General features: G+C 46.8%; 1 protein-coding gene across 1 annotated transcript in view; it reads left to right on the top strand.

The window, feature by feature from the left end:
- arhgap32b (Rho GTPase activating protein 32b) overlaps nucleotides 1-25,367 on the top strand; it is a gene marked incomplete at its 5' end in the record, with an annotated part of 63,189 nt that overhangs the window by 17,870 nt on the left and 19,952 nt on the right. The window contains 8 exons of the mRNA XM_084474249.1: nucleotides 13,556-13,642; nucleotides 15,643-15,780; nucleotides 16,776-16,868; nucleotides 17,481-17,603; nucleotides 18,110-18,187; nucleotides 20,841-20,922; nucleotides 22,420-22,470; nucleotides 23,236-23,310. Of these exons, the coding sequence (XP_084330375.1) occupies nucleotides 13,556-13,642; nucleotides 15,643-15,780; nucleotides 16,776-16,868; nucleotides 17,481-17,603; nucleotides 18,110-18,187; nucleotides 20,841-20,922; nucleotides 22,420-22,470; nucleotides 23,236-23,310 (727 nt within the window). The remainder of the gene's footprint in view (nucleotides 1-13,555; nucleotides 13,643-15,642; nucleotides 15,781-16,775; nucleotides 16,869-17,480; nucleotides 17,604-18,109; nucleotides 18,188-20,840; nucleotides 20,923-22,419; nucleotides 22,471-23,235; nucleotides 23,311-25,367) is intronic.

Raw genomic sequence — 25,367 nt, 5'->3', positions numbered from 1 at the left:
GGTTCTAGTCTACATTATGCACTACATTATGCGACTGGGGGAAGACATTTAAACCAACTATTTTTGGCAGCGGGGAATTTGTCTCTGGTGATGCTTTTTCATTGGTGAATAATGTATTATTACGGAGATGATAATATCTAGCAATTCAGTTGAGTAACTGACTGGCTAGCGATGATAGCCATGCAGTTGCTCAAGTCAAAAGAGTAAAAAGACTGTTGAAAAACTAAACAGTGGCAGCTTTTTTCTTGAGAAACAATGACACAATAATCCACAGACCTTGCTGTGAACATTTTCAATCAAACGTTTTGTGATTTTTGGGGCGAGTGGCGGTTTATTGAAAGAAAAAGTCTCCCGAAAACTAGGCTGACAGCCAGTGCTTATCATAGCCTAGGGCCTGTCAGCAAATTGTCAAGACTTTTGACGATCCTCTGAAAGTCCCGCAGTGGATTTTCCTTGCCATGCAAGTACAAGTATTTCATAAGCACCCCGGGGGGCTGCATTGTGTTCACTGGTTTCCACAAAGGAATCGCTGAGCATTCTGTTGACAGCATCCAATGAGGTGGGCTTGTTTGTTGTATGGATACTGGGGAACAAAGTGCTACAGTAAAACTTTTTTTTTTTTACTGATTTATTTGTTTGCCATAATGTTGTCATTGTTGTGAAACACTCAAGCCACATCTCCTTATTTACACAGATACAACTTAATAGAGAGATATAACTATATAAAGAGAGATACGACGGATCTCTGGAGTGGAGATTGATATACAGAGAGAGATACAACTATATATTAGCGGATATACCAAAACAAACCTTGTTGTCGGGTGAATTGAACAACCCTGCTGCCTGGTCCAAAGCATAGAGCTATATTTATGTTAAAGGTTGTTATTTATGACGCCTGAAGACCCTCTGGTAACACCTTGCCCTTCCTTTTAATGCCGTCTTGCCGTGGGCATGTGCGATGTGAACACTTAATATGGACACCGATACAGTTGGTGTGCTAACATGGAGACTCGGCCTGCCCACTGGGAATGCCACCTACCTTCTTATAGATAATGGTTGGCCCTGCGTGACTCATGTGAGACCCACTTGTAGACCTATGGTGCCCACGGAGGATATAACATAACCTATAGCATAATCATATGGAACCGCCTATAACTAAAGGTTAAGTGTTCCTTCATTTCTCAACAAAGTAATGGTTGCCAAAGGCCTCCCACAGACTCCAATTTGGCCTGCGCGCCGTGATGCCTCCTCAGCCATGTTATAAACCTAATCGACCTAATGGCTGCTATGCTTTCCAAAAAAATTGCCGTGATGATTGCAGCACATATTAATCAAGTTTATTCACAATTTGCAGTTTTTTCCCCACCCCCCGTCACTCACTACAAGAGCCTGATTTGTTTCTGAGAGCAGGGGGGTCCTTTGGGGTTTTTTGAGGCACTTGGATAAAAATCAGACATGCGTCAGTGATAGTCAAGTTATTAAACTATTTTTTAAAATCACTTTAGGGGTCAATCATAGTCGGCCCCCACCCCCCATATTCCACCACAGTAGATGAGAATAAGAAATGAGAGTAAATATTTGAGGAAAAGTGTGTGGGTGTGTGTGTCTGTGCGGTGTGTGTGTGCGGTGTGTGTGTCTGTGTGTGTGTTATAACTTTGTCCATAGTAATTACCACAATTGGGAGTTCAACAGCTGTTAGCCAGCAGCCCCCCCCCCCCCCCCCCACCCTCCTTAATTGACAGAAGGTCACTCGGTTCAAAACGGGGCTGTCTTTTGTGAGCGTGTGTGAGAGGGAGAGAGTGTCGGTCTAAGAGTGCGGCCATGCGTGTGATAAAGATTGACGTCCCTCTATGGCCGTGCATCGGGGGGGCCTGTGTAACCAGAGACGCGCAGAGGGCCGGCACGCACGCCGCCTCTAATGGGAAGAGGGAGTGTGATGGGAACCTGTCCGGCTCCCCCCTCCTCCTACACTCCTGTCACCCATTCATGGTGACCTCCATCCCTCCATCCCTCCATCTCTTCCAATTCATCCATCTTTGCCTCACGGCTGCTCAACCTGGGCTCCTCCCCCGCCAGATGAGCAGGATGACTCAATATGCTTAAATCCCTCCCCCTCGTCCACTCACTCGCTCCACCCCTCTCTCGCTCTTACTCACGCACACACACACACACACAGATGCAGGGAAGACATATTGCCTCCCCCGTCGGGACCCAATCCATCAATAGCAGCAATGCGCCTGTTTTCAGCTCGTTGTGGGCTAGCTTGTTCTAGCTCACAAGCCGCCGTAGCACGGGGAGAATGTTGAGGAATGCAGGCGCTTGTTTCAGACCCATCAGTTTGGCTTTGCCTCCTAGAGCGTTACACCCCATGCACTTGAGTGTGATGGTGAAATGATGTTATTATGATAACCGGCTTGAAGCCCACAAAAAACGAAATGGTGATTGGAATATTGACAGCTGAATTGACAACCTGCGTTGTGTTCCTCTCATGCCGTCATCCCCCCCAACCGACGATTTTGTAACCGATAGTCATCCTTTGTCAATGTAAACAAAGGGTTTTCCAACATATCGTGTGTGTGTGTGTGTGTGTGTGTGTATGTGTGTGAGTGTTTGTGTGTGCACGTACACCCACACACACAGACACACACACAGACTGCATGCCTCATTGTCAGAGCAGACGTGGCCAAGGTGAAAGGGTTCTCCCCGTACACTCAAAGTCAAGCTCTAATTGACCTTTCCATGTGTTGGGTGATTATTTATTTAGAGCTCCCATTGAGCCCCCCCCTAACAGCACATGAGCACACACATTCACACACACCATCGCGTTCACCTCCAGCCGTCAGAACACAATCTCCCATGTACACAGTTTATTGAAAAATAATAATACGCTGTCGAAATACATTTTACTGGAGAAGAGGGCACATGCTGCAGTGTTTACAGCTGATTTAACATGCCAACACTGTAGAGGGTTGTTTTATTTTTCCCAAGGTGCGTGTGGGACCGTTTAACGGCAAGGCTGAGGTTTTTTTTGTCGATAAATGCAATAAGTTATGAAACCTCTTCGAAGGCTGTGTTTACCCCCTCCTGGCCCCCTGTGAATGTAATGTAATAGAAAAGGAGGTGCAATGCTCTTCAAAAATACGTCTCCTCATTCCATTCACACTGTGTCATATCCTGCGTTGTCTGGAGACTGCTGTCATGTAGTCGAATTCCTATTATTTTAACCGTTTTGGTTTTTTTCTCGCAACCCGCCACACTTTGTGTTGTTTTAATATTGATGTGAGGAACTGAAGCGGCTTGAGCACTGAGAATACGGTTAATGCAATAATCCAAAAAACGCATATTGACTTTCCTCTATTTATTTTAGTTTTTGTCGGCTGTTAATCACAGCGTTGCACCGCATGCAGCGGTGGTGGTTTCGATGGAGCGTGTCTCGAGGTGCAGGGGAACCTGCAGGGGTGGGTGGGTGTGTAGTGAGAGGCTTATAGCAGAGTAAACAAATCTCTCTTATAAGGGGATTTTAGGTGATCTCAAACCGCCTCTCCCCCCCCCAAGTCCCCCTGTCCCCTCCAAGTTGTAATCTCATCCACTTACTCCAATCCTTCTAGGTGTCTAAATCCCATGGCAAACCTCAATCCCCTTTACAAGATCCGTCTCTCGGGGCTTCGGTAATGAGTGCAGGTGTGCGGTAACCCCCCCCCCCCACCCCCCCACCCCTTCCTTCCTTCCCAAGATAGCTCTCAAGTACAGCATTAAACCCCTGCAGGCTCCCTGCTCTTCAACTCCCCCTCCTTCTCCCCGATACATTCTGCACTGATAACAAAATTACTACAGTGTCAAAACAATGTAAAAGAGTCCCACCGCTGGTGCAGTATATTACTTATTCTGGTTCTGCAGTCCTTATTCTGCACACTTTGCAACACAGTGTGTTGGTTTATTAACCTGGAATATGCCGGGGAGGAACAGTGTTTCTAGAATTTGGAGTCAAGGTTGAAGCTGAATGTTGACAGAAATGTTCCAATTATCAAATTGCATAGCAACTTCTCATGGGGAAAATAAAGCAACCTTTTAATGTTTATGTATTACTGGTAGCTGGTAGTATTAAAGACACTGTCATGCATTTGTTTGCTTTATTTGCTAACCTTGTGTCGTAAACAGTATGCATTTGTAGAAGCATTGTGAAGCAGAAAGGTAGCATAAATGTGTCTCTCCATTTTGAATACGCTGTCCAGGGAGAGTGTGACCGCCCTATATGCCATCAAAATAAATCACCACTAGTGTCGAGAGCAAAAAGCTGAATGAACTGGGTCAGCGGTGGATTATCAGCGGACACTAATAGCTAGAAAAACAGAGTATGAGAGTGAGTATTCTTGTCCACTAGCTGGGTTACGCCATTACCTCCGCCGCTGTATTGGCCTTGCAAGCTACGGGAGAGATGTGGATCACTAGTGCTAGTGGACCACCCCATTTAATTCGTAACCCATGCAAGGGATCTAGGTTTTGTACGAAATGTTGTGTCTAATTAGTACATACCATTGGCTTTCTGCAATTGTTGTGTTGCTCTATTTTGTTGTCTGGGGTTCTTTTCCATCGTGAATCAGTTGTAAACATTGTCGAGCTGCATGCTTTTCTGATTTGGGAATCTGTAAATACAATTATGACGCGTACACCGGACCAACAGATGGCTGGAAGAATGTCAAGAGTTGTATTGAGTTTTACAGACGGCTTGCCTTCTATTGGTCTGTAGTTAGTTCCTCTCTCTCATTACGCTCTCCGTGGTCAAGACACGCTCATGGCCACGTTCCCTGCTTTTCAGCGGAGAGAAAACTCTGTGACCGGGGCGTCCACTCCAGGCCTTAACCCCTCTCGCTGTCTCCTGGCTCTGATAAGTCCTCTTCTATGAAGCTGGCAGCCATTTCAATTTCCATTCCGCACGCCTGTCACAGGCCCTTTTTTTAAATCGATCTCACATGTTGATGGCACATATGATGTCATCACTACCGCTGATGCAAGTTGAAATTGTTCTCAGTTATTACTCTTTGACGAACAATTGGAGCACAAGAAGGTTTTTCTGGACTGTCTGGTTTGGGTTCAGTTGCAGATGACTCCCGTTGCTGTTATGGTGGAACAGCAGCCAGCAGCAGACTGTTATAGTGGACCAGTAGCCACCACCAGACTGTTATGGTGGACCAGTAGCCACCACCAGACTGTTATAGTGGACCAGTAGCCACCACCAGACTGTTATAGTGGACCAGTAGCCACCACCAGACTGTTATAGTGGACCAGTAGCCACCACCAGACTGTTATAGTGGACCAGTAGCCACCACCAGACTGTTATGGTGTACCGGGCAGCCACCACCAGACTGTTATAGTGGACCAGCAGCCACCACCAGACTGTTATAGTGGACCAGTAGCCACCACCAGACTGTCATAGTGGACCAGTAGCCACCACCAGACTGTTATAGTGGACCAGTAGCCAGCAGCAGACTGTTATAGTGGTCCAGTAGCCACCACCAGACTGTTATAGTGGACCAGTAGCCACCACCAGACTGTTATAGTGGACCAGTAGCCACCACCAGACTGTTATAGTGGACCAGTAGCCAGCAGCAGACTGTTATGGTGGACCAGTAGCCACCACCAGACTGTTATGGTCCACCACCAGACTGTTATGGTCCACCACCAGACTGTTATGGTGGACCAATAGCCACCACCAGACTGTTATAGTGGTCCAGTAGCCACCACCAGACTGTTATGGTGGACCAGCAGCCACCACCAGACTGTTATGGTCCACCACCAGACTGTTATGGTCCACCACCAGACTGTTATGGTCCACCACCAGACTGTTATGGTGGACCAATAGCCACCACCAGACTGTTATGGTGGACCAGCAGCCACCACCAGACTGTTATGGTCCACCACCAGACTGTTATGGTCCACCACCAGACTGTTATGGTCCACCACCAGACTGTTATGGTGGACCAGTAGCCACCACCAGACTATTATGGTCCACCACCAGACTGTTATGGTCCACCACCAGACTGTTATGGTGGACCAGCAGCCACCACCAGACTGTTATAGTGGACCAGTAGCCAGCAGCAGACTGTTATAGTGGACCAGTAGCCACCACCAGACTGTTATAGTGGACCAGTAGCCAGCAGCAGACTGTTATAGTGGTCCAGTAGCCACCACCAGACTGTTATAGTGGACCAGTAGCCACCACCAGACTGTTATGGTGGACCAGTAGCCACCACCAGACTGTTATAGTGGACCAGTAGCCACCACCAGACTGTTATAGTGGACCAGTAGCCACCACCAGACTGTTATGGTCCACCACCAGACTGTTATGGTGGACCAGTAGCCACCACCAGACTGTTATAGTGGACCAGTAGCCACCACCAGACTGTTATAGTGGACCAGTAGCCACCACCAGACTGTTATGGTGGACCAGCAGCCACCACCAGACTGTTATAGTGGTCCAGTAGCCACCACCAGACTGTTATAGTGGTCCAGTAGCCAGCAGCAGACTGTTATAGTGGACCAGTAGCCACCACCAGACTGTTATAGTGGACCAGTAGCCACCACCAGACTGTTATAGTGGACCAGTAGCCACCACCAGACTGTTATAGTGGTCCAGTAGCCACCACCAGACTGTTATAGTGGACCAGCAGCCACCACCAGACTGTTATAGTGGACCAGTAGCCACCACCAGACTGTTATAGTGGACCAGTAGCCACCACCAGACTGTTATAGTGGACCAGTAGCCAGCAGCAGACTGTTATAGTGGACCAGTAGCCACCACCAGACTGTCATAGTGGACCAGCAGCCACCACCAGACTGTTATAGTGGACCAGTAGCCAGCAGCAGACTGTTATGGTGGACCAGTAGCCACCACCAGACTGTTATAGTGGTCCAGTAGCCACCACCAGACTGTTATAGTGGACCAGCAGCCACCACCAGACTGTTATAGTGGACCAGTAGCCACCACCAGACTGTTATAGTGGACCAGTAGCCAGCAGCAGACTGTTATAGTGGACCAGTAGCCACCACCAGACTGTCATAGTGGACCAGCAGCCACCACCAGACTGTTATAGTGGTCCAGTAGCCACCACCAGACTGTTATAGTGGTCCAGTAGCCACCACCAGACTGTTATGGTCCACCACCAGACTGTTATGGTCCACCACCAGACTGTTATGGTGGACCAGTAGCCACCACCAGACTGTTATGGTCCACCACCAGACTGTTATGGTGGACCAGTAGCCAGCAGCAGACTGTTATATTGGACCAGTAGCCACCACCAGACTGTTATAGTGGACCAGTAGCCACCACCAGACTGTTATGGTGGACCAGCAGCCACCACCAGACTGTTATAGTGGACCAGTAGCCAGCAGCAGACATGTTTTCTGTGTTGTTGGTTTGTTTGATCAGTGTTTCTTGTCTCTTCTGTCTTGTGCTTTGCCAGTGAAGGCCAGGCTGAAGGGTATTTATTTTGTATGCAAAACACAGATGAAGCGAGGGAGAACCTTGGCTCAAAGGAGGTATTTTTGAGGTATTTCAACATGCTTTTTCCGATGCCAAATTATTGAGATGTGTTGTGTGCTCCAGCCGTAATTGCTGATGCTACATCATGAATCTTAAGTGCATTGTACAGCCCTTTGTCATGGATACCGTCACAGTCTGAATGAGCATGACAAGCTAACACGCTCAACACAGAACCCAAAATAACACATTACATAAATCGTACAAATATTTTAAAAACTCTGTTCTCAAATGTGTAGGTATACACATTATGTATAAGTAGAAAAGGTTGTTACAGTAATATAAAAATAAGGGGAAAATGAACATATATGCCAAATATAGGCATCCTTCTGCTCACTGTGGTCTAAAATTATAGCTTAAGTCCCGCTTTACAAGGCTGATTTCTATGTCCCAAAAAGGGCGCCCATCTACTGTTAGCAGAGGTCCTGTCTTTGAAATGCCAACATGCTAGCGGACAGAAGAGAAAGAGAGAGGGGCACACAAAAGCGAGAGAGAGAGAGAGAGAGAGAGAGAGAGAGAGAGAGAGAGAGAGAGAGAGAGAGAGAGAGAGAGAGAGAGAGAGAGAGAGAGAGAGAGAGAGAGAGAGAGAGAGAGAGAGAGAGAGAGAGAGAAGGAAAATGGCACGTGCAAGAAATGCTGTCCTGCAAGTGCATCCACTCGTTTTCCCTTTCTTTCATTTCCTGCCCTCCCCCCTCTCTCCTCTGTCTCTCTGAGCTCCCTCTCCTTCTCTCCTTCTCCCCATCACCGCTCTTTGTCCTGGGGAATGCACCAACCAGAGAAAGAGAGAGAGGAGGGCGGGGAGGGGGGGTGTGAGCCAGCATGTCAGGGAGGGGAGAGAAAGCAAAAGGGAGTGAGCGACCGAGGGAGAATAGTGTGTGTGGCAGGGACGGTGAAGGAAGGGGAAAAAAAAAAAGAACGCAGCCGGCGAAGAGGTGGAAGGGGGGAGCAAGAAGCAACAAAAGAGGAACTGGGCTCTTTACTTTCAGCACCGCTTCTCCTCCTTTCTCTCTTTGTTTCCCTCACGGCTAAGCCAACTAGGATCTTTCTTTTTCCTTTTTTTTTTTTTTTTTTCTTATTTCAAAGTTATTTTGGCTGCCGGGGACCAAAAGCTCCGAAAGAGGACAGGATCAGAGGAGAGAAGGAGAGGGAGAAAGAGAGGGAGGAATGCAGTGTCACGTCTGTGCGACGGAGAAGGGGGGCAGGGCGACGTGGAGGGGATGAAAGCCGCCCCGCGGAGGAACGCGTCCCGGACCGTCGCCACCGCTGGCTTTATCAACCCTCACACTATCAGCCCCCACCTCTGCGTCCACTGCCGCTGCTGATGTCGTCGGCTTGCAGATCTCTTTGAATCCGCCACAGAGACAAGCACACCCACCCACACACATACAGTACACACACACACACACACACACACATGCACACATGCAGTGTGTGGTGCAGAAACTGGAGAGTTGACATTTGCCTCCAGCTGAGGGTAATTGTGTCCTGGACGGGCCGAGCTGGGAGTGTGATTGAAGCGGGATATACTTCGACGTACACACAGAGCGACTCAGTGATACTTTTCTCCCGACTCCCTCTTCCCGGCTCCACAGTTTGAAGTGGAGGGCTGAGGACAGGTGCGTGAAGGGACGGGAGGGAGGGGGTATCGGAGGGGGTTTCTGGCAGTAAGGTCGACGGCGTGGTGTTACTTCCACAGCCCACAGTAACCGGACAGGAAGCCTGTGAAAGACGGGATACGATCCACTGTGAGTAAAGCGATCATCTTCGCTGTCCTTGGCTCCGCCGTGGCCTTTTAAAAATCGTGTCTTTTTTAACAGTGGCTAAGCTATCGCCAGCATTAACTTGTGTCTTCTTCGCACGGTCCATAAATACATGTGCTGTGGTTTATATATGGCTGCTTCATTACACCTGGTGCTCTGCTTTAAGAACTGTGTAAATTAACCAGCCGACTGTATGTCTAACTGTGAAAGTGCTGGGTTTTAGATGAATGGATTGAATGTCTCCAGTTGGGGAAGGATTTATATTCCAGCACAGGCATTTTATCAGCATGTATTCTGGGCTTGACTTGGTTTGTAAGTGGCACTTACTCACAATGCGTAGAAATGGGTTTCATCCTTTTAGAAAAAAGCATGTTGTTTATAGAATCTCAAATACACAATTCAAATGTGATATTAGTTTCCTCTATTTGATTGATTGATTTAGTTTAATTTTGAAAGGCAATTGAAATACGTCAAAAGGCAATGGTGCATTAGCTTGCTTTTCTAAGATTGAGTGTAGCACAATTGCTGAAAGTACATTTGGGACGAAGTGCAACGAGAAGCACTCTCTTTGTGCCTTGTAAAGTAACAGTCTTGGCGTGGTGCAGTATAGTGCTGCACAGGCATCTTTGCAACCCAGCTACTCCTTTAGACAGCCACACACTGCCCTGCGTAATGCATCCAGTTGTGCATTGAGTGACTGCTTTACACCTCTATGGGCTGCGGCCGCTGAGCAAAGCTTAAATCCATTAAAGCCATTACAGGTTCTCTGGAATTTCCCATTATCTAATGTCCTCTTCAAAAAATAACACTAATCCCTGTCCCAATAGAAAAGCCTTGGTGCAGTTGGTTCAGAGCCCAACATCATCATATTACACCACGGTACGTTCACTTCTGTCCCAGCATGGTGCTGGTTTCATCTAATTGATTAAGTGTAATTCTTTGAGGGGTAAAGGCATTTTTCATCAATTGAATGAATGCCAATACTTGCTTATGCCTAATTCTGACTTCTAATGTTATTGTTTGCCAAGAAAAAGGGATAACATAATGTAATGCAAATCAAGGGGCAATCTTTTCAAAAGCTAGTTTGTTTAGTGTGACAACCTCTGTTTATGGTGCACACATGAATAAATGCTAGTAGAGTAGGATCCATCACAAACCCTGGCCAGCAATTAAAAAAGAAACCTAACAGCTTGTCTCTGTATCACATTTTGTCCTTACTGGGTGAATTGCATTGTAGCCTTGGAACTATGAATTCTTTTTGTTATGCCACACTGACATTTTTTGGTCTAATTTAAGGGTTGGTGCACAGAGAATTGTAGTCACTTTTCTAACTCACTGCGTTGACATGCTGGGAGCTTACACCAATACATGGGTTGTGCATGGTCTGCAACAACACATTTTGATTGATTGATATTTTCTTCTGCTCTTGTGTGATTGGATTGTTCTGAAACATGGGATGATGCTTATTGATGCTTATACCTTCATGTGTGAGAATGTGTGGATGATTTGATGTGAAATGTTTATAAAATCAACTCTATATCCTATAAACATCCTAGGAACAAAGATGGATCCTCTTGTTAACTGAAAAAGAGAATTGCTGTTGGGTATCTTATTATGTATATTGGTTGAGGGATCTGAAGTAAGATTAGCTTATTCAGGTGAAAATGAAGTGCCAAACCATAGAGACAACACAGCATTCATGTTAGTATGGCCAGCCAAAATAATAATAGATCAGTAGACCATAAGAATGAGCAGTATAAAATTGGTGGTCTCACTTGCTAAAAAAGTCTCTAAAAAACCTAGTGATGGATTTATTACGGCACTTGATTTACAAAAAGCCTTAAAAAACTGGTTTAAATCTCAACGATCAACACTGGTTTCTGTAACATTTGTGTTCAAATGGTCACTGGAGGAAGTTCCCAAGCATATCATGTTTTATAGCGCTTGCGCAGAACTTGTCCAATACATAACTGCATTTCTTTGTCTTATGACATGCCTCATGGCGATTGAGCAAGCGCCCAGTCAATATAAACACTTCATGTTTTTTATAGTCCTGTATATCACTTCCAGGTGCAGCTCTGCCCACCATTTTCTTCCTATTGAGTTAGTAGAAGGAGAAGAGTATCACATGTTCTTTAATTAGTTTTGCTCCTGCAGTACAATGCATTTTAACATGATATCCAGAAAAGAATGGCACCATAGAAGTTCAACAGATGTCGTACTCGTAGTGCAATCAAAAGTTGATTGCTTGTCAACAAGTATCTTTCTCCCCATTTGGAACACTTTTTAATAGTGGTTGTGGCTTTTGTGAGCACGCTGTTAGCCAACTTGGTCCTGATAGTTTCTTGAGAGCATTATTTTCTGTCTTTTTGAGAGCCTGAATTTAACAAGGCTCATTTTGCATTAGCATTATTTTCTGTCTTTTGGAGAGCCTGAATTTAACAAGGCTCATTTTGCATTAGCATTATTTTCTGTCTTTTGGGGAGCCTGAAGAGGATTGAAGAGGAGTTATCCATTCTACCCATGCACCTCCCTTGCCAACTGTCTTTAAACTGTCTTTAAATCAAGCTTTAATAGGTTTTTTTTTCTTCTCTCTGGCACCATGTCATTACCCAGACAATGTCTGTTTAGGGCCACATAAATAACATCGTTCTCCTCTTTAATATCCACCACTGGAGTAGAAAGACACCTTTGTGTGGGTAGCACGTATGATTTTACCTGCAGAAGTTGTAGTGAACCAACTAGTGTTTTTCTAACTAAGTACTAACTAAGTGCCAGCATAAAGATGAATAAATATTGGCAGGAAAGAGTGCCTATATGTACATCGCCAACATAAAAAGATGGTCTAAGGGAAACAAGGGTAGTTGTTAATGTACAAGCGAGACCCGGGCACACAGAGCGCTGTAGTAGCCGGCCCTTGCGGTAGCCGCTAGTGCCAAGGGGTGTTTAAAGGAGTTTCAGTGGCACAGCCAGTGGAATGCTACAATGCAAGCATTGTTCTGCTGGTGAAAAGACATCAGCACCCTCCTTCACTTCCCCTGCTTCCCCTCCCACACCCACCTGAGCTACATAATTCACATGTGTGGAGGCCCTCTCCCACCTGGCACAGTGACAAGCCTAATGCTTTTAAACAGGAGTCGCTGAATAGCTCCCAGAGGTTGGTGCTCGCAAATTGATATGGAGTGGTTTCCCCGACTGGTTTCCAGTAGTTTCTGTTCCACGCGGGAACAATAATACCTTCAATACACTAAATCTGAACGCTAATTGAGTCTTTGTCAGTGGATTCCTAGGGCGCAGGGACTAGTAACGACCATAAGGAACTGTGAATAACCAATTAAAATGTCTATCTTGATAAAATAAATGGTACAATATGTGAAGGGTCCAACCTGGCATTGGTTTTTGTCATCACTGAGAGAATTGTGCTTTCACGCCAATAAATGACATGCTTAAACTAACCATTTACTATTAAGTCATCCAATCAAACACACTTTATTTTCCCAGAGAGGAAAAATTCCGTGACTTAGCAGGCTTTATCCAAAGCAACTAATTGTAAACTCAGATACAGCACATGTAATTAAGGAGCTGGTATAGGGGTTAGGCCTCTTGCCCTAGAGTGCCTACAGGTAGGCTGCAGACACCGTGGATGGGAGCCAGTACCTTGTGTGTTGAATCTCCGGCACTGCTCCACACGCTGCGAGTGGCTGTCTGTTCACAGCTCCCCACTCATGGTTCTCCCCCTCAGCGCTACGTTGACGACGGCCGTAGGTAGCAGCTGTTCCCGGGCTGCGGCTGGGCGAGTTCCAGCCGCCTCTCATCTATATTTCAGTACAGCGTGGGCGTCCAGCAGGTCTCCGTTGAGAACACATGAGCATAATCATCTCCCGAAAATTGTAAATAGAACACCTTCCCTTTCCCCAGCTGCCCCCCCCCCCCCCCCCCCCCCTCACGCCTCTACTGACAATACCGTGAAGAGCCTCAAAACGAGAGCTGGAACACAGCTTTTTTCCAATGCGTTCTCTTTGTTTTTCTTTTGCATTCATAGTAGATGGTCATTGTTTTGTACGTCTTTTTACTTATTCATTTATTTGACCACCTGAAATGATCTCTGTGGACCATAATTAAAACAGAGGGTTTGATTTGAAACGAAAGCAAAAGTTCCCAATGTTTTTTCCTCATAGAATTGCTGTGCCCAGCTTGTGTCCTTTGTGGCGTGTTCTTTGTTGTTTATGTGTATATATATGATTCTGTTGTCCTGTAGCTTTCCCTGGCGGACGAGCAGTGTGAGGTGACCCGTAACGGCTATGAGTCCAAAGAACTGGTGTACCTGGTCCAAATCTACTGTCAGGTAAGAATAACACCTCAGAAGGCCTGGGATTCATACATATATTCATATGTAGCACTTTCACTTTCACTTTCACACACACAAACACACACCATTACAGCTGGGGGAAATATCAAAATATTGATGAAAACATGTTGAATTGAACTACACATAGTTTAGTCATATATATATTTGCATACATTTAGCATATTTCTACCACTGCCAACTACAACATTCATAAAGCAGTTTCAAGGCTATTTTGCCTTCACTTCCATTTGCATTTATGTTATGATCGTTCCCACATTCTTATATAAAAAATCATGCTGGAATGGAAAAGTGAGAGCCACAGCCCACAGATGTCCATGAGTGATTCTTTATTGGAAGGAAGCATAGACTTGGTTTTCAATGGAAAGTGTACCCTGTTTGATGGAATCTTCAATGTCAATCAAATCCTGCCCTTCCGAATACCATTGGCAATCAATATTAAAGCTGCAGAATGATGAGATCTGCAGAGATGAGAGAATTATGAGAGGATTTCTGTGGAGGGCAATTGTTGCATTGTTGCATTGTTGGCAAAAGTTTAGTGCTTTCAAGGCGATGATGGTGATTAGGCCCGAGTGCACCTGCAATGCAGGCCGTCAGCTATTGCTTTGGATATATCTTGATATCAAATTCTGTTTTTTTGACCTTGCTTTGAGGGAAAGTGTGGCTGTTCTCATGGAAATCCCAGCTCTAGCCAGCACCAAGAAACTCAAGGAGAGAGAGAGAGAGAGAGGAGAGAGAGAGAGAGAGAGAGAGAGAGAGAGAGAGAGAGAGAGAGAGAGAGAGAGAGAGAGAGAGAGAGAGAGAGAGAGAGAGAGAGAGAGAGAGAGAGAGAGAGTCTGCTAGCCAGCCAGCCAGCTAAATTGGCACCAACGATTCTCCTCAGAGCGGGTTGGCAACAGCTGTTAGTTTTGATGCACCGCGAGGCTCGTCGCGTTCTAATCCACAGAACCGGCGAGGGGACGGGCGGCGGCGGTGAGGCCAAACTTAGAGAAAGCTTCATCGGGTAAAGTAGACCAGCAGAGCAGAAGAGTGTCCTGTGAGTCTGAGGAGTGCATCCCCCGCCCCCGCCCATGGGCATGGTGAACAGCACGTGGGTGCCACTGAAGTCCCTCGTCCCGCTACCACGGGCCCGGCTCCAGTCTCTCTGGGCCTCGTTCTTTTCTGTTTTCTTCCGACCTTGGACTCTTTCGAGGTTTGGATGGGATTTGTCGCCAGCTCAAAAAGAAACAACAAATCTGTGGAACGACTAGAAGTGGGTTTTCCTCTTTTTTTCCGCGTGTCTTCTGTGTTTAGGAGCCAAGTTGTGTTTTGTGCGGTGAACCGTGGGCAAAACTGACCCGGTCTGGACTAGTGTCGTTGGTTTTTCTTTCCTCTTTCTGTCACGCCAGAAAAGGCAGAGTTGGCCCCATTGAAGGACTTGGTATGAGGAAATGTGCGGGAATGTTTTGATTATCTACATAGAGATAGTGAATGTTACTTCACAGAGGGAACAAAAACCCTTTAAGGGGGGAAGTTGTGATACTTGGTCGGGGATGTTGAACAGCCCTCTGGTCACAACGCCATGTTACAACTCCGTGAAGCCGTGAAACGGTTTGAAAGAATGCATAGTAGCCTAATGTCCCTACTTGAGATAATAACAGAGTAGGTTTATGTGACCACCAGACGAGCGTCATTCATATATTTATATCCCTTACCATAACACGTTCACCCTTGTTGGTTCTGTTATTTTTTCTCAATGGAGACCTTGCATCGTATGAATTTATGTATGTATGTATATCGTATTTACATATGTGTCTATGGCTTCAGTCCATAAAGGCAACATTGCTTTACCGGGAGATCAAGTATAACGGGCTAACAGGTGGTTACAAGTCGCGGGTTAGATCTGGGTTAGCCACACAAATTCCTAAGTCCCTGTGGGCATCTCTAGTACATGGACTTGTACTCATTTTCCCTCGGCTGCGTTCCTCCCGTGCTACTAGGGCCGGAGCTGGATTGTGAGGCGCAGCTATGAGGATTTCCGTGTGCTGGACAAACACCTGCACCTCTGCATCTACGACCGCCGCTTCTCCCAGCTGCCCGAGCTGCCCCGCTTCGACAGTCTGACGGACCAGTCCGAAGTAAGTGGAGCACTGCGGCACTCCCTCCAGGTATGCGCACGCAATCAAAGGTGTGTGCGTGTGTGTGTGTGTGTGTGGTGTGTGTATGTGTGTGTGTGTGTATGTGTGTGTGTGAGAGGACCACAGGACGGACATCACGCCTGGGTCACTTCAAGTCAAATGTGGAGCCATTATCACCCAGTTAGGAAAAAAGACTTGGACTAGACTTGGACTAAGATTGTATATTTTTGTGCTTGATTGAACTAGATTCAATAAAACATTAGGTGGAGCCAGGGGAATTAAGCCAACAACAATAACAATGCGCTCAGAAAAAACGCATCTCTGTGGGGGCTCCCAACCAAAGAAGGCAGTACAACCAGTCGTTCTCGTTTTATAATGGGAGGCCATTTCCGAGTGATTGTTTCACTTGTCTGCCCTAGAGGAGGACATAGTCTTGGCTCTCAATAGCCGTTCCTAGGATCCATTGTTCCTGGGGACATATTGGCAGGCTTTCAAACGAAACCCTGGCACGCACCTCCAGCGCTCAAGTGAACCTCGGCGAGGCCAGTGTAACGGGGATGGGCACAGCGATTGTCTCAACGGAGGTCACATGGAGCCCCGGAGCCTTTGTGCGCCCGCCCGTATCTTAACTGCTCTCACCGCCGCCTTTCGAAACCAGAAAGGTGCCCTCGCCATCGAGGTATCGGCAGAGGTCGTTTGGAGCATGATTGGGTGCTCGGAAACCGAAACCAGGCGGCCTTTGCCACATTCCCCAGGCCCAACCCCCAACCCCCTGGGCTTTATTGGTGAACGGTGACGCACACACCGGGAAACAGAGAGGACAAAAAAAGAGTAGGAATGGCGAAATGGGCTGTATAATTCCAGATTAATTGGGAATCCGGTTTGTCTTCATGCTTGGCCGAAGTGAGATAATGGATCTGTCTCGTGTTTCTTAGGGAAATTGTTGTGTAAAGCTGGATGATAACCACCCCCCCCCCCCCCCCGGTCTTTCGCAGTCCGTTTCCCAGATGCTATTGGCCTACCTCTCACGGCTCTCAGCCATCGCTGACAACCAGATCAACTGTGGGCCCGCCCTCACGTGGATGGAGGTAAGGTCCCCCAGAGAAGAGCGTACCAAACCTGCACATTGTGCAGCTGTCGCCACATCACATTACGGTGGTTCAACATTACCCCATGACGATAACTGAACGCTCACGTGGAGCCTTCCCCACAATGGTCTTCCACTGACCAAATTGCTTTAGAGGGAAAATAAATGCCTGGCTTGAATAAATACATGACTACATACATACTGAGTATTTTAGAGTGGGGATTTGCCACTCTAAATGTATAACATCTTGCAGATCTTCTCTGGCTGGCACTGGTATTCGACATTACGCCACAAAACCACAACACTGACTAATGACCCTGCTGTCCTGTCAAATAAATAAAGGCTGTGCCATTCCACGTGCATATCACTGCCAGGGTTGGAGCCACTTGGCGTTTAAAGCTCAATTTGTGGGTTTGCTTGTGTCCGTGAACGTGTGTGTGTGTGTGTGTGTGTGTGTGTGTGTGTGTGTGTGTGTGTGTGTGTGTGTGTGTGTGTGTGTGTGTGTGTGTGTGTGTGTGTGTGTGTGTGTGTGTGTGTGCTCGTGCTCGTGAATGCGTGTGTGAATGCATGTGGATGTGTGAATGCGTGTGTGTGTGTGTGTTGCGTGTTCTAGGTGGACAACAAGGGGAACCATCTGTTGGTGCATGAGGAGTCCTCCATCAACGTGCCAGCCATCGCTGCTGCACATGTCATCAAGCGCTACATCGCCCAGGCCGCGGACGAGCTGTCATTTGAGGTGACGGCCCTCAGACGACACTGATGCATTTCCTCTCTGTGTGTGTCTCTCTCTCTTTCTCCCTCTCTACCTCTCTTGTCACGTCACTGTGTTATTGTGACACTGTCTATTAATGTTTCTTGATTGACAGCTACTTTGTGTGTTAATTCCTCACAGTGCGTGGTACAAATGTGTACAAGCCACTGAGGTTCGGAGTGAAGGACATTGTCTGAGATTGGTTAAGACATTGATAGGGTAGGACGTTTCCAAAAAAGATGACCCTCTTTCGTATCGCAAACCTTGCCAACAGAAAATATGAATATATACTGTATATAACGTAAATGTTTTCCGTACTATGTCAGCCACACTTCTACACAATCTAGAATTGCGACAGGGAGCTGAAGATTTCCGTGTTGTTTTTTTCCGGTGCTGCAGTGCACGTCAAGGCTGGTCCCAGTGCACCCTAGTATTAATATATTCCCTCTCTCGCTGTCTTTTTCCATATCTCTCGCTCTCTCTCTTTGCAGGTGGGTGACATCGTGTCGGTCATTGACATGCCCCCCAAGGAGGACACCACATGGTGGAGAGGAAAACACGGCTTTCAGGTTGGTTGTCCGAGAAAATGTCCCCTGCCAAAGTCCCTGTGTGCATGATGATAAACTATATGCGTTTTCAGCCACCGCAGTGTTGACAAGGATATCTCTACACAATCCATCACATTCTCTCAAAGACTAAATATTATTTTATTTCGTTTTTTGAGTTATGGAGCACGCCTTTCTTTTTAGGTACATCTACTCACAAGCAGTCAGAGGATTGGCCACTCTGAATATATCTGCTCACTATCTGCTCATTATCTGGACATTGAACATGAAACAAGAAGCTCTGTTTGCAAGATTTATAATTTATTTATGATTTTCGTCTTTAATCCTACTACGATGTAGAGATTATCGATTCATGTCAGAAACCGCACATGGTAAAATGTACATCATACATTTGCCAATGGTCAACTGGCCTCAACTTAGTTCTGTTCTGTTCTATGTTCGGATCTGTTTTGCCAATTAATTCGAAAAATAACACCGGAGCTGTACAACCGGTACCCCAGTGTTAACCCACACGTAATATGAAAACGCACAAAAGAAAACCCCATAATATCTCAATATGTACAGAATCGCATTCCATATCGGTGTCGGCACTCAACAGTCGCATTGTGAGGTCCCTGACGACCCCCCCGTTCCCTAATAGACCCCCCGCCTCACGCCCCCCTAGGTCTGACCCTCTGTCCTCCGCACCACGACCCCTTGCGTGCGCTTGAATCCGGCCCCCAGCTGCAGACAGTGTTTATCCATCTCGGCCCCTCCGGCCGCCCCTCGATCTGACACGACTGCAGCTTACTGCTGATACCCCCCGCTGGGTGGCGAGTGCGTCCCCGTCTCATAATCCACCGAGTGTTAAAGAAGACAGCTGGACTACTGGAGGTTCAGCAGTGGGTGGGGGCATCTCTCTCTCTGAACTCCCATGAACTCTAGGGAGCTGACTTGAATGGGTTTATTTATGTCTTTATTTTTTCGTCAAGTCGTTTGTGTGTGTGTGTTTGTGTGTGTGTGTTTGTGTGTGTGTGTGTGTGGCTACATCAGAGCAGCTGCTGTGCCATCTTGCCTACTCTCTCACTCACTAGCTTGCTTACTCTTTTGCCCTCACTCTCTCTCTCTATGCCTCTCTCGTCCTGTCACTCTTGCCCTCAATCTCTCTCTCTCTCTGGATCTCGCCCCTTCTCATTCTCTTGCTCTCTCACTCATTATCTCACCCCATATCCCTCACTTTCTCTGTCACTATCTTGCTCCCTATCTCTCTCTCTCTCTCTCTCTCTCTCTCTCTCTCTTTCTCTCTGTCACTATCTTTCTCTCCCTCTCTCTCCCCCTCCCTCTCTCTCTCCCGCTCTTTCCACCGGGGAGCAGACAGCCAGTCAGTCAAGCCGTCTGTGTTTGTTGATGTGACTGGCCGGGGAGGGTTGTCGGACGGCACTGTCTGTCCATCTGTCGTGTTCAAGGCTTAGCGTAGCTGAGCTCCGGGCGAGCTCTAGTGACACTGCTTCAGGGATCTTGTAGTGGGGGGGAATCAAAATAAAACAGGATGATGGGATAAAAGGAATGAAAAATCAAATTGCATGAAAAAGGCCTAGGCTCAAAACTGTACATGAGGGGGCGTGTCAGTATGTATGAGGCGGCTTTAGCTCAGGAGGTAGAGCGGGTTGGCTGGTAACCGCAAGGTTGCTGGTTCGATCCCCGGCTCCTCCTAGCTGAGTGACGTGGTGTCGCTGAGCAAGACGCCTCACCCTAATTGCTCCTGACGAGCCGGCTGTCGCCCTGCGTGGTTGACTTCCACCGTCGGTGTGTGAATGTGTGCATGAATGGGTGAATGTCAGTCAACAATAAAAGCGCTATATAAATGAGGACCATTTACCATTTAAAAGGAGTGAAAGATCAAATTGCATGAAAAAGCCTCAAAACTGTTCACGAGGGGGCGTGTCAGTATGTTAGTGAGAGGGTACTGCTGTATTGATTTAGTATCATGATGCCACCTGCTGGTCTGAATTCCTCCTCTCTCGACAATATGCTGTTTCAGCAGTAGAAGGTCATGTGTCGTATGTGTTGTTGAGAATTCACTCTTGGGCATTAGAATCATGTGAGTTGCACTGTTAAGAAACGAATACAAGAAATGGACCTCAAGATGCTCTCCCGGTGCGCAAACTGTGACATGGAAGCACACACGCACACGCGAGTCATCTTCACACTGCTTGATGAAGAGTTTAAGCCCCTAATTGGGCTCCCCGTGCTGGCTGTCAGTATCTGTTTCATCCACCTTTCCCCCCCCCCCCCCCCCCTCAAAACTCAGGCTTTCTACTAAAGGGACTCAAAGTCCCGTCTGATAATGTATGCCGCGCTCTGCTTTAGTAAAAATCCACTTACTTCACATCCGAGCGGACCTGTTTAAATAGCTCCTCTCGGGCCCTCGGTGAGGCCCCTTTCAGAGCATGTCAGCCAACGCACGCCCTTGCCATGTTAACACGACCGCGCTCCACAGAGATAAAAAAATGTGTGTAGTAGCTGTTGAGCAGTGCTCTCCGTCCCAGCTCTTGTAATCTAAAAAAAAAATGATGGTCCTCTTACTCTCTCTCTCTCCCTCCATCTCTCTCTCTCTCTCTCTTTCTCTTTCTCTTTCTCTCTCTCTCTCTCTCTCTCCCTCTCTCCCTCTCTCTAGGTTGGCTTCTTTCCCAGCGAGTGTGTGGAGCTGATAAACGATAAAGTGCCGCAGTCTGTGACCAACGCAGTGCCAAAGCCAGGTACCCTGGGCTTCTAATGCAACCCTCTAGTGGGAGTGTGTGTGTGCTGAGAGGAGATTGCCCTCATCGTTTAATCACCTGAATATCATGTACTGCAGCTGATACGGGCACATATCAATGAATGAGTTCAGGCCTTGTGATTCGAGCTGTGGCTTTGGTGCCTTTCTGTGTGTGTGATGATTATGATGATGATGATACATGATGATTACAGCAGGGAAGTATGTTTTGTATTTTTAGGGAAGTGTGTCTTTATTTGACTATTTATTTAACACCTTGTTCCAAGTGCACCATTGTAATCCACTTGTATCTGCTACAAATTGAAGGGAAACTATGCAAGTGTTTTCTTAAACAAATTGTTCTTTTAATGGCTGGGCGGAATGTTTTTCCTCTGTAAGTATGCAGATCAACTGCATATCAAAATAAGTCAAGAGTCGTCGGATAAGCCCAGTGACCATATCCCCTTGTTGTTAAACTGAGTCAGAATAATAACATCATAAACCCCCCTTGGCATGGCCACAGCATACTTTTTTTTTTTTTACTATGGTTCAAACCGGAGCCCCCACACTTGAACCCTTTCCCTCATCCCCCGACAGAATTTGATTTATCCCCAAAAAGAAAAGCAAGCCCTGCATCCATGTAGGGTCTAAAAGCCCCTTCCTGTATCCAAAGGACTGACTCATGAGCTGCATGACTCACACAAGGCTCCACGTTGAACTCCGTGGAGAAGAGCAGGCTGTTTGATCGTGTCTTAATTTGGATACCAAATTAAAAAAGAAATAGAAACACCCACCTCCACCTCCTTTCCTCCTCCTCCTCCTCCTCCTCCACCCAGGTCTCTTGACCTCCAACGAACTGGAAAATTGGAAAAGTGATGACACGCTGCAAAGAAAAACATGAAGATATGTAAAAACATAAAATGAGCCCCAGTAAGCCACAATTATCAGGGGGGTCGGCGGGGTATAAGAGGTTTCAGATGCTGGGCCTGGTGCTATTGGATCGCATGTGAATCACTCCCAAGGTTTAGCAAGCGCAACTTTTGGATTTAGCGTGTATTACGGCACGCCATGCACACCACAATGATCCTGGATAAAGCCATTTTAGCCCTCACACTATATTTGACGCTTTCATGGCACTTGTTCCAGCCACACTTCACTCATCCATCTGCACGTTGATGTTTTTCAAAAAATGTGATGTCCTTGTGTTTGTTTCGCTAAGCAACATTCAAGAAAAAAAAAGTAAAACATCCATAATTCAATGTTCCTTCAAATGAATAACACGGGAGGGCAGAGCTGATCAACTAGGCCCTGTGTTGGCTCATCTCTCAGTGGAAAGCTATGGCTGCATGGCTTATGCCCGCCCCCGCCCCCACCCCCACCCCAGTCCGTCTCTTTAATGTTTCAGACATGAATCCATCCTGCTGGTATGGGTTATTCAACTATTTCTGATGTTTGCTTTGCATTTGACTGTGAACCGCTCCTCCCCTCTCCCCTGCCTCAGCATCGCCATGCACTGGTCTGCAGCCTGCATCCTGGAATCTCTTCCCTCCCTGTGCGTGCGGGTATACTTTACATTCTCTCTCATTCTAGTACACCGCCCCCTTGCTTTATATTGCTATGTCTACTTTTAGTACCTTACAACGAAGATATATACAGTATATACCCGTGATTTGCATTTTAGCATTGCAACGCGGCGTAAACACAATGCTTCATGCCCGCGTTGTCGCCACTAGAGACTTCTAGAAACTTCCAGGTTCAGAAAGCAACTGCTCCTTCTCCGTTAGTTACACCCACCTCAGCACATTTGCTTAGGATTCTCCCGTCAGCAGAACCCAGAGGATGATAGTGAAATGTGCTGGACTGCATGAATGAATAAAGTACAAATAAAAAGAGCCCTGCAGGGGTTTGACTTTCTGAACCTGGAATTGTCTACCCCGATCGTTGAGGTTGTTTCTGTATAGCCAAGTCAAGGGAAGGCCACATCCAAGTGAGGCATTTGCTCTAATCTTTTACAATGGATGCTTCACAAAATCCGTCTGGCATAACCTTCATTATGGCATGGAGGCTCTTCTACAGATGCCCTTTAAAAAATAAACTTGATTTTACTGTCCCATTGGCTTACTATTCAAAGCCCACCTGCCTCCGTAATCCCATGTAACATGGTTTCTAACTCAACAAGTGCTTTTCTCCCCCTCCCTCCCCGTCTCTTCTCGATGACGCTGCTTGCCTCATCCATGCATCCATCCAAACATCCAACCGACCGACCATCCATCCGATCATCCTCTGCCTGCCTGCCATTGCCCCGGGCTGCATGCAGACCTGGAGATGGAGAGTGTAAAACAGGACAATGTTTGGGTGGCTGACCCCCTAAACCACTACAGCCCTGATTCAGGTAGACCAACATCGCCGGGTGGGCGAGGGGGGGACTCTGAATTTCTCCTTCTGTTGTTGCTCCTCTTTCCCCGATGACCTTAAACCCTAACACCTCTCCGATCCTTTGCACCACTTGTGTTAACTGGACATGGAATCTAACCTAAGGCTTCACATACTCGTGTACTTGTGTGTGTAGAATGAGAAATCGTACCTGAATGATGATCCCTCTTTCTCCTTTTATTATGTGTCTGTGTTATTTTCCCCTAACTGTAGTTGCTTTTAACTATTTGAGCAAGCATAGCTTGTTTATTTGTGTAAAATGTGTAGTTTGTCACCCACCTTCCCATTTGAGCGTGGCACTTTATTCCTCTTCTCTACTCACTTCCCTTCTTTTGTGATCAGTGTTCTGCTTTGTTTATACAGGTAAGTCTCTGTGGCCACCTGCAGTGTCATGCTATGTATGCAATGTGGTGCTGAATGACTATGGACATTATGGATGATAATGCATTGAAAATGAAAACGTCGAAAAAGATGATCTGTGTGTTGAGCGTCGTCCAGTGTCGTGTCTCTCTGTGCATTTCCTTTCACCACTCCTCTAGGTGTATGCAAATAGCTTGAGCTTTATTACAGGGCTCCTCCAGAGCTGTTTGAATGGAGGCGGGGGTCTGAGCTCTGGGCTGTGGCCAGCTGTATTTGTATGTATGTGTTTGGGTGAGGCTTGAAAGGAGCATGCAGGGGTGCCATGGAGCTAGGTCTAGACCAGCCTTGATTTATTTAATCCTTTTACAATGGGGAGTGGGGGGAGCTCTAAAACCCCATCCATTGAGCATTAAGCTTTGTGCTGCAACAGTAAGAATCTCTGTCCCCCTCTCCATGGCGACTGAAAGAGCACATTCCAGCAGGCGGCCCCACAACACACACTCACTAACGCACCCGCACACCCAAACTTCACCCACTCCTCCGAGATCGACGATTGCCTTTGAAGATCTCACACTGATGCTAACCTTTTTAGGAAAATACCTGTACCGACCCAGGGGATTCTGTTCATCAGTTAGACACTCCGTTCTGTGGCATTGCACTGCAGTTGAATGCAGATGTGTAAGTGAGCACAAGTGGAAGCCACCGGCAGGCCTCGCCCCCATTAAGGTCCACCAGCTTGCTTTGCCAGATGTGGCGTTTCACCTTTTATTTTTCCACCATTCAGTCCTTCCTGGCGCAGATCGTCGTCAGGTCTGGGGACCGGTGATTGGGCAGCTGTGTGCACGTACAAGCCACGACAGCTGGTTATGTGATGGAGAGAAGGGGCAAAAGGAAGAGGAGAGCCGTTGCCGTTGTTTTTGTCTTTTCTTGGAGCTGTAAAAGCGGAAAGCTCATTAAACATGTAATGGATATAGCCTTATGACTAATAGCTTATGACTAATAGCATTGCTAAACCGTCGGTCTCCGTAAGAAACATGAGCTGCATGAACTTTGCACCTTGCACGTGGATTCCTTAGTACTGTACAAAATGAGAGGATTTTGGACTCTACCAATAGTGAGCAAAAAGAGGGGGCTGGGCTTTGAATACGGCATAAGGATTTTTCCACTGCGGGGAACCACCAGATGCTGCCGCTGGCTCTCCTCTCTGGAGACAGTAAAACGATACAGGGAAGTAGTTGGCTATTAGCTGACAGGGCGAAGAGGAAAGTTTGTGGTGCGCCTTTGCTTTGTGCGTGGACTTCTAACGGGGAAAACTTGCCACATTGCGACTTTCGCCCTCCTTTATCTAGTTGCTTTAATGTTAAGTTTAAAGAGGACAAAGACACGATTAGTGTACACTACTTGAAATTCCGCTTTTTTTTTCTCGCCAAGAGTTCGCCGCTATGGACCAAAGGTAAGACTCTGGGCCGTGTTGTGCTTCAACTAACCCGTTTCATTAACACTTTTGGAAGTTTTGGAAGTGACATTTTCAGCATAACATTGCTAACCTACTAACCTAATGTACTTACTCATCTAAACCGCCTTTAACTATACGGCTGGAGGTGTCTGTTTTGGAAGAGGCATTTAAACATAACATTGCTAACCTGGTGCATTACT

This window comes from Micromesistius poutassou (assembly GCF_964030765.1).
Source record: "Micromesistius poutassou genome assembly, chromosome: 10".
In the NCBI taxonomy this organism is placed as follows: Eukaryota; Metazoa; Chordata; class Actinopteri; order Gadiformes; family Gadidae; genus Micromesistius; species Micromesistius poutassou.
This window is presented reverse-complemented; position numbering and strand designations above follow the sequence as displayed.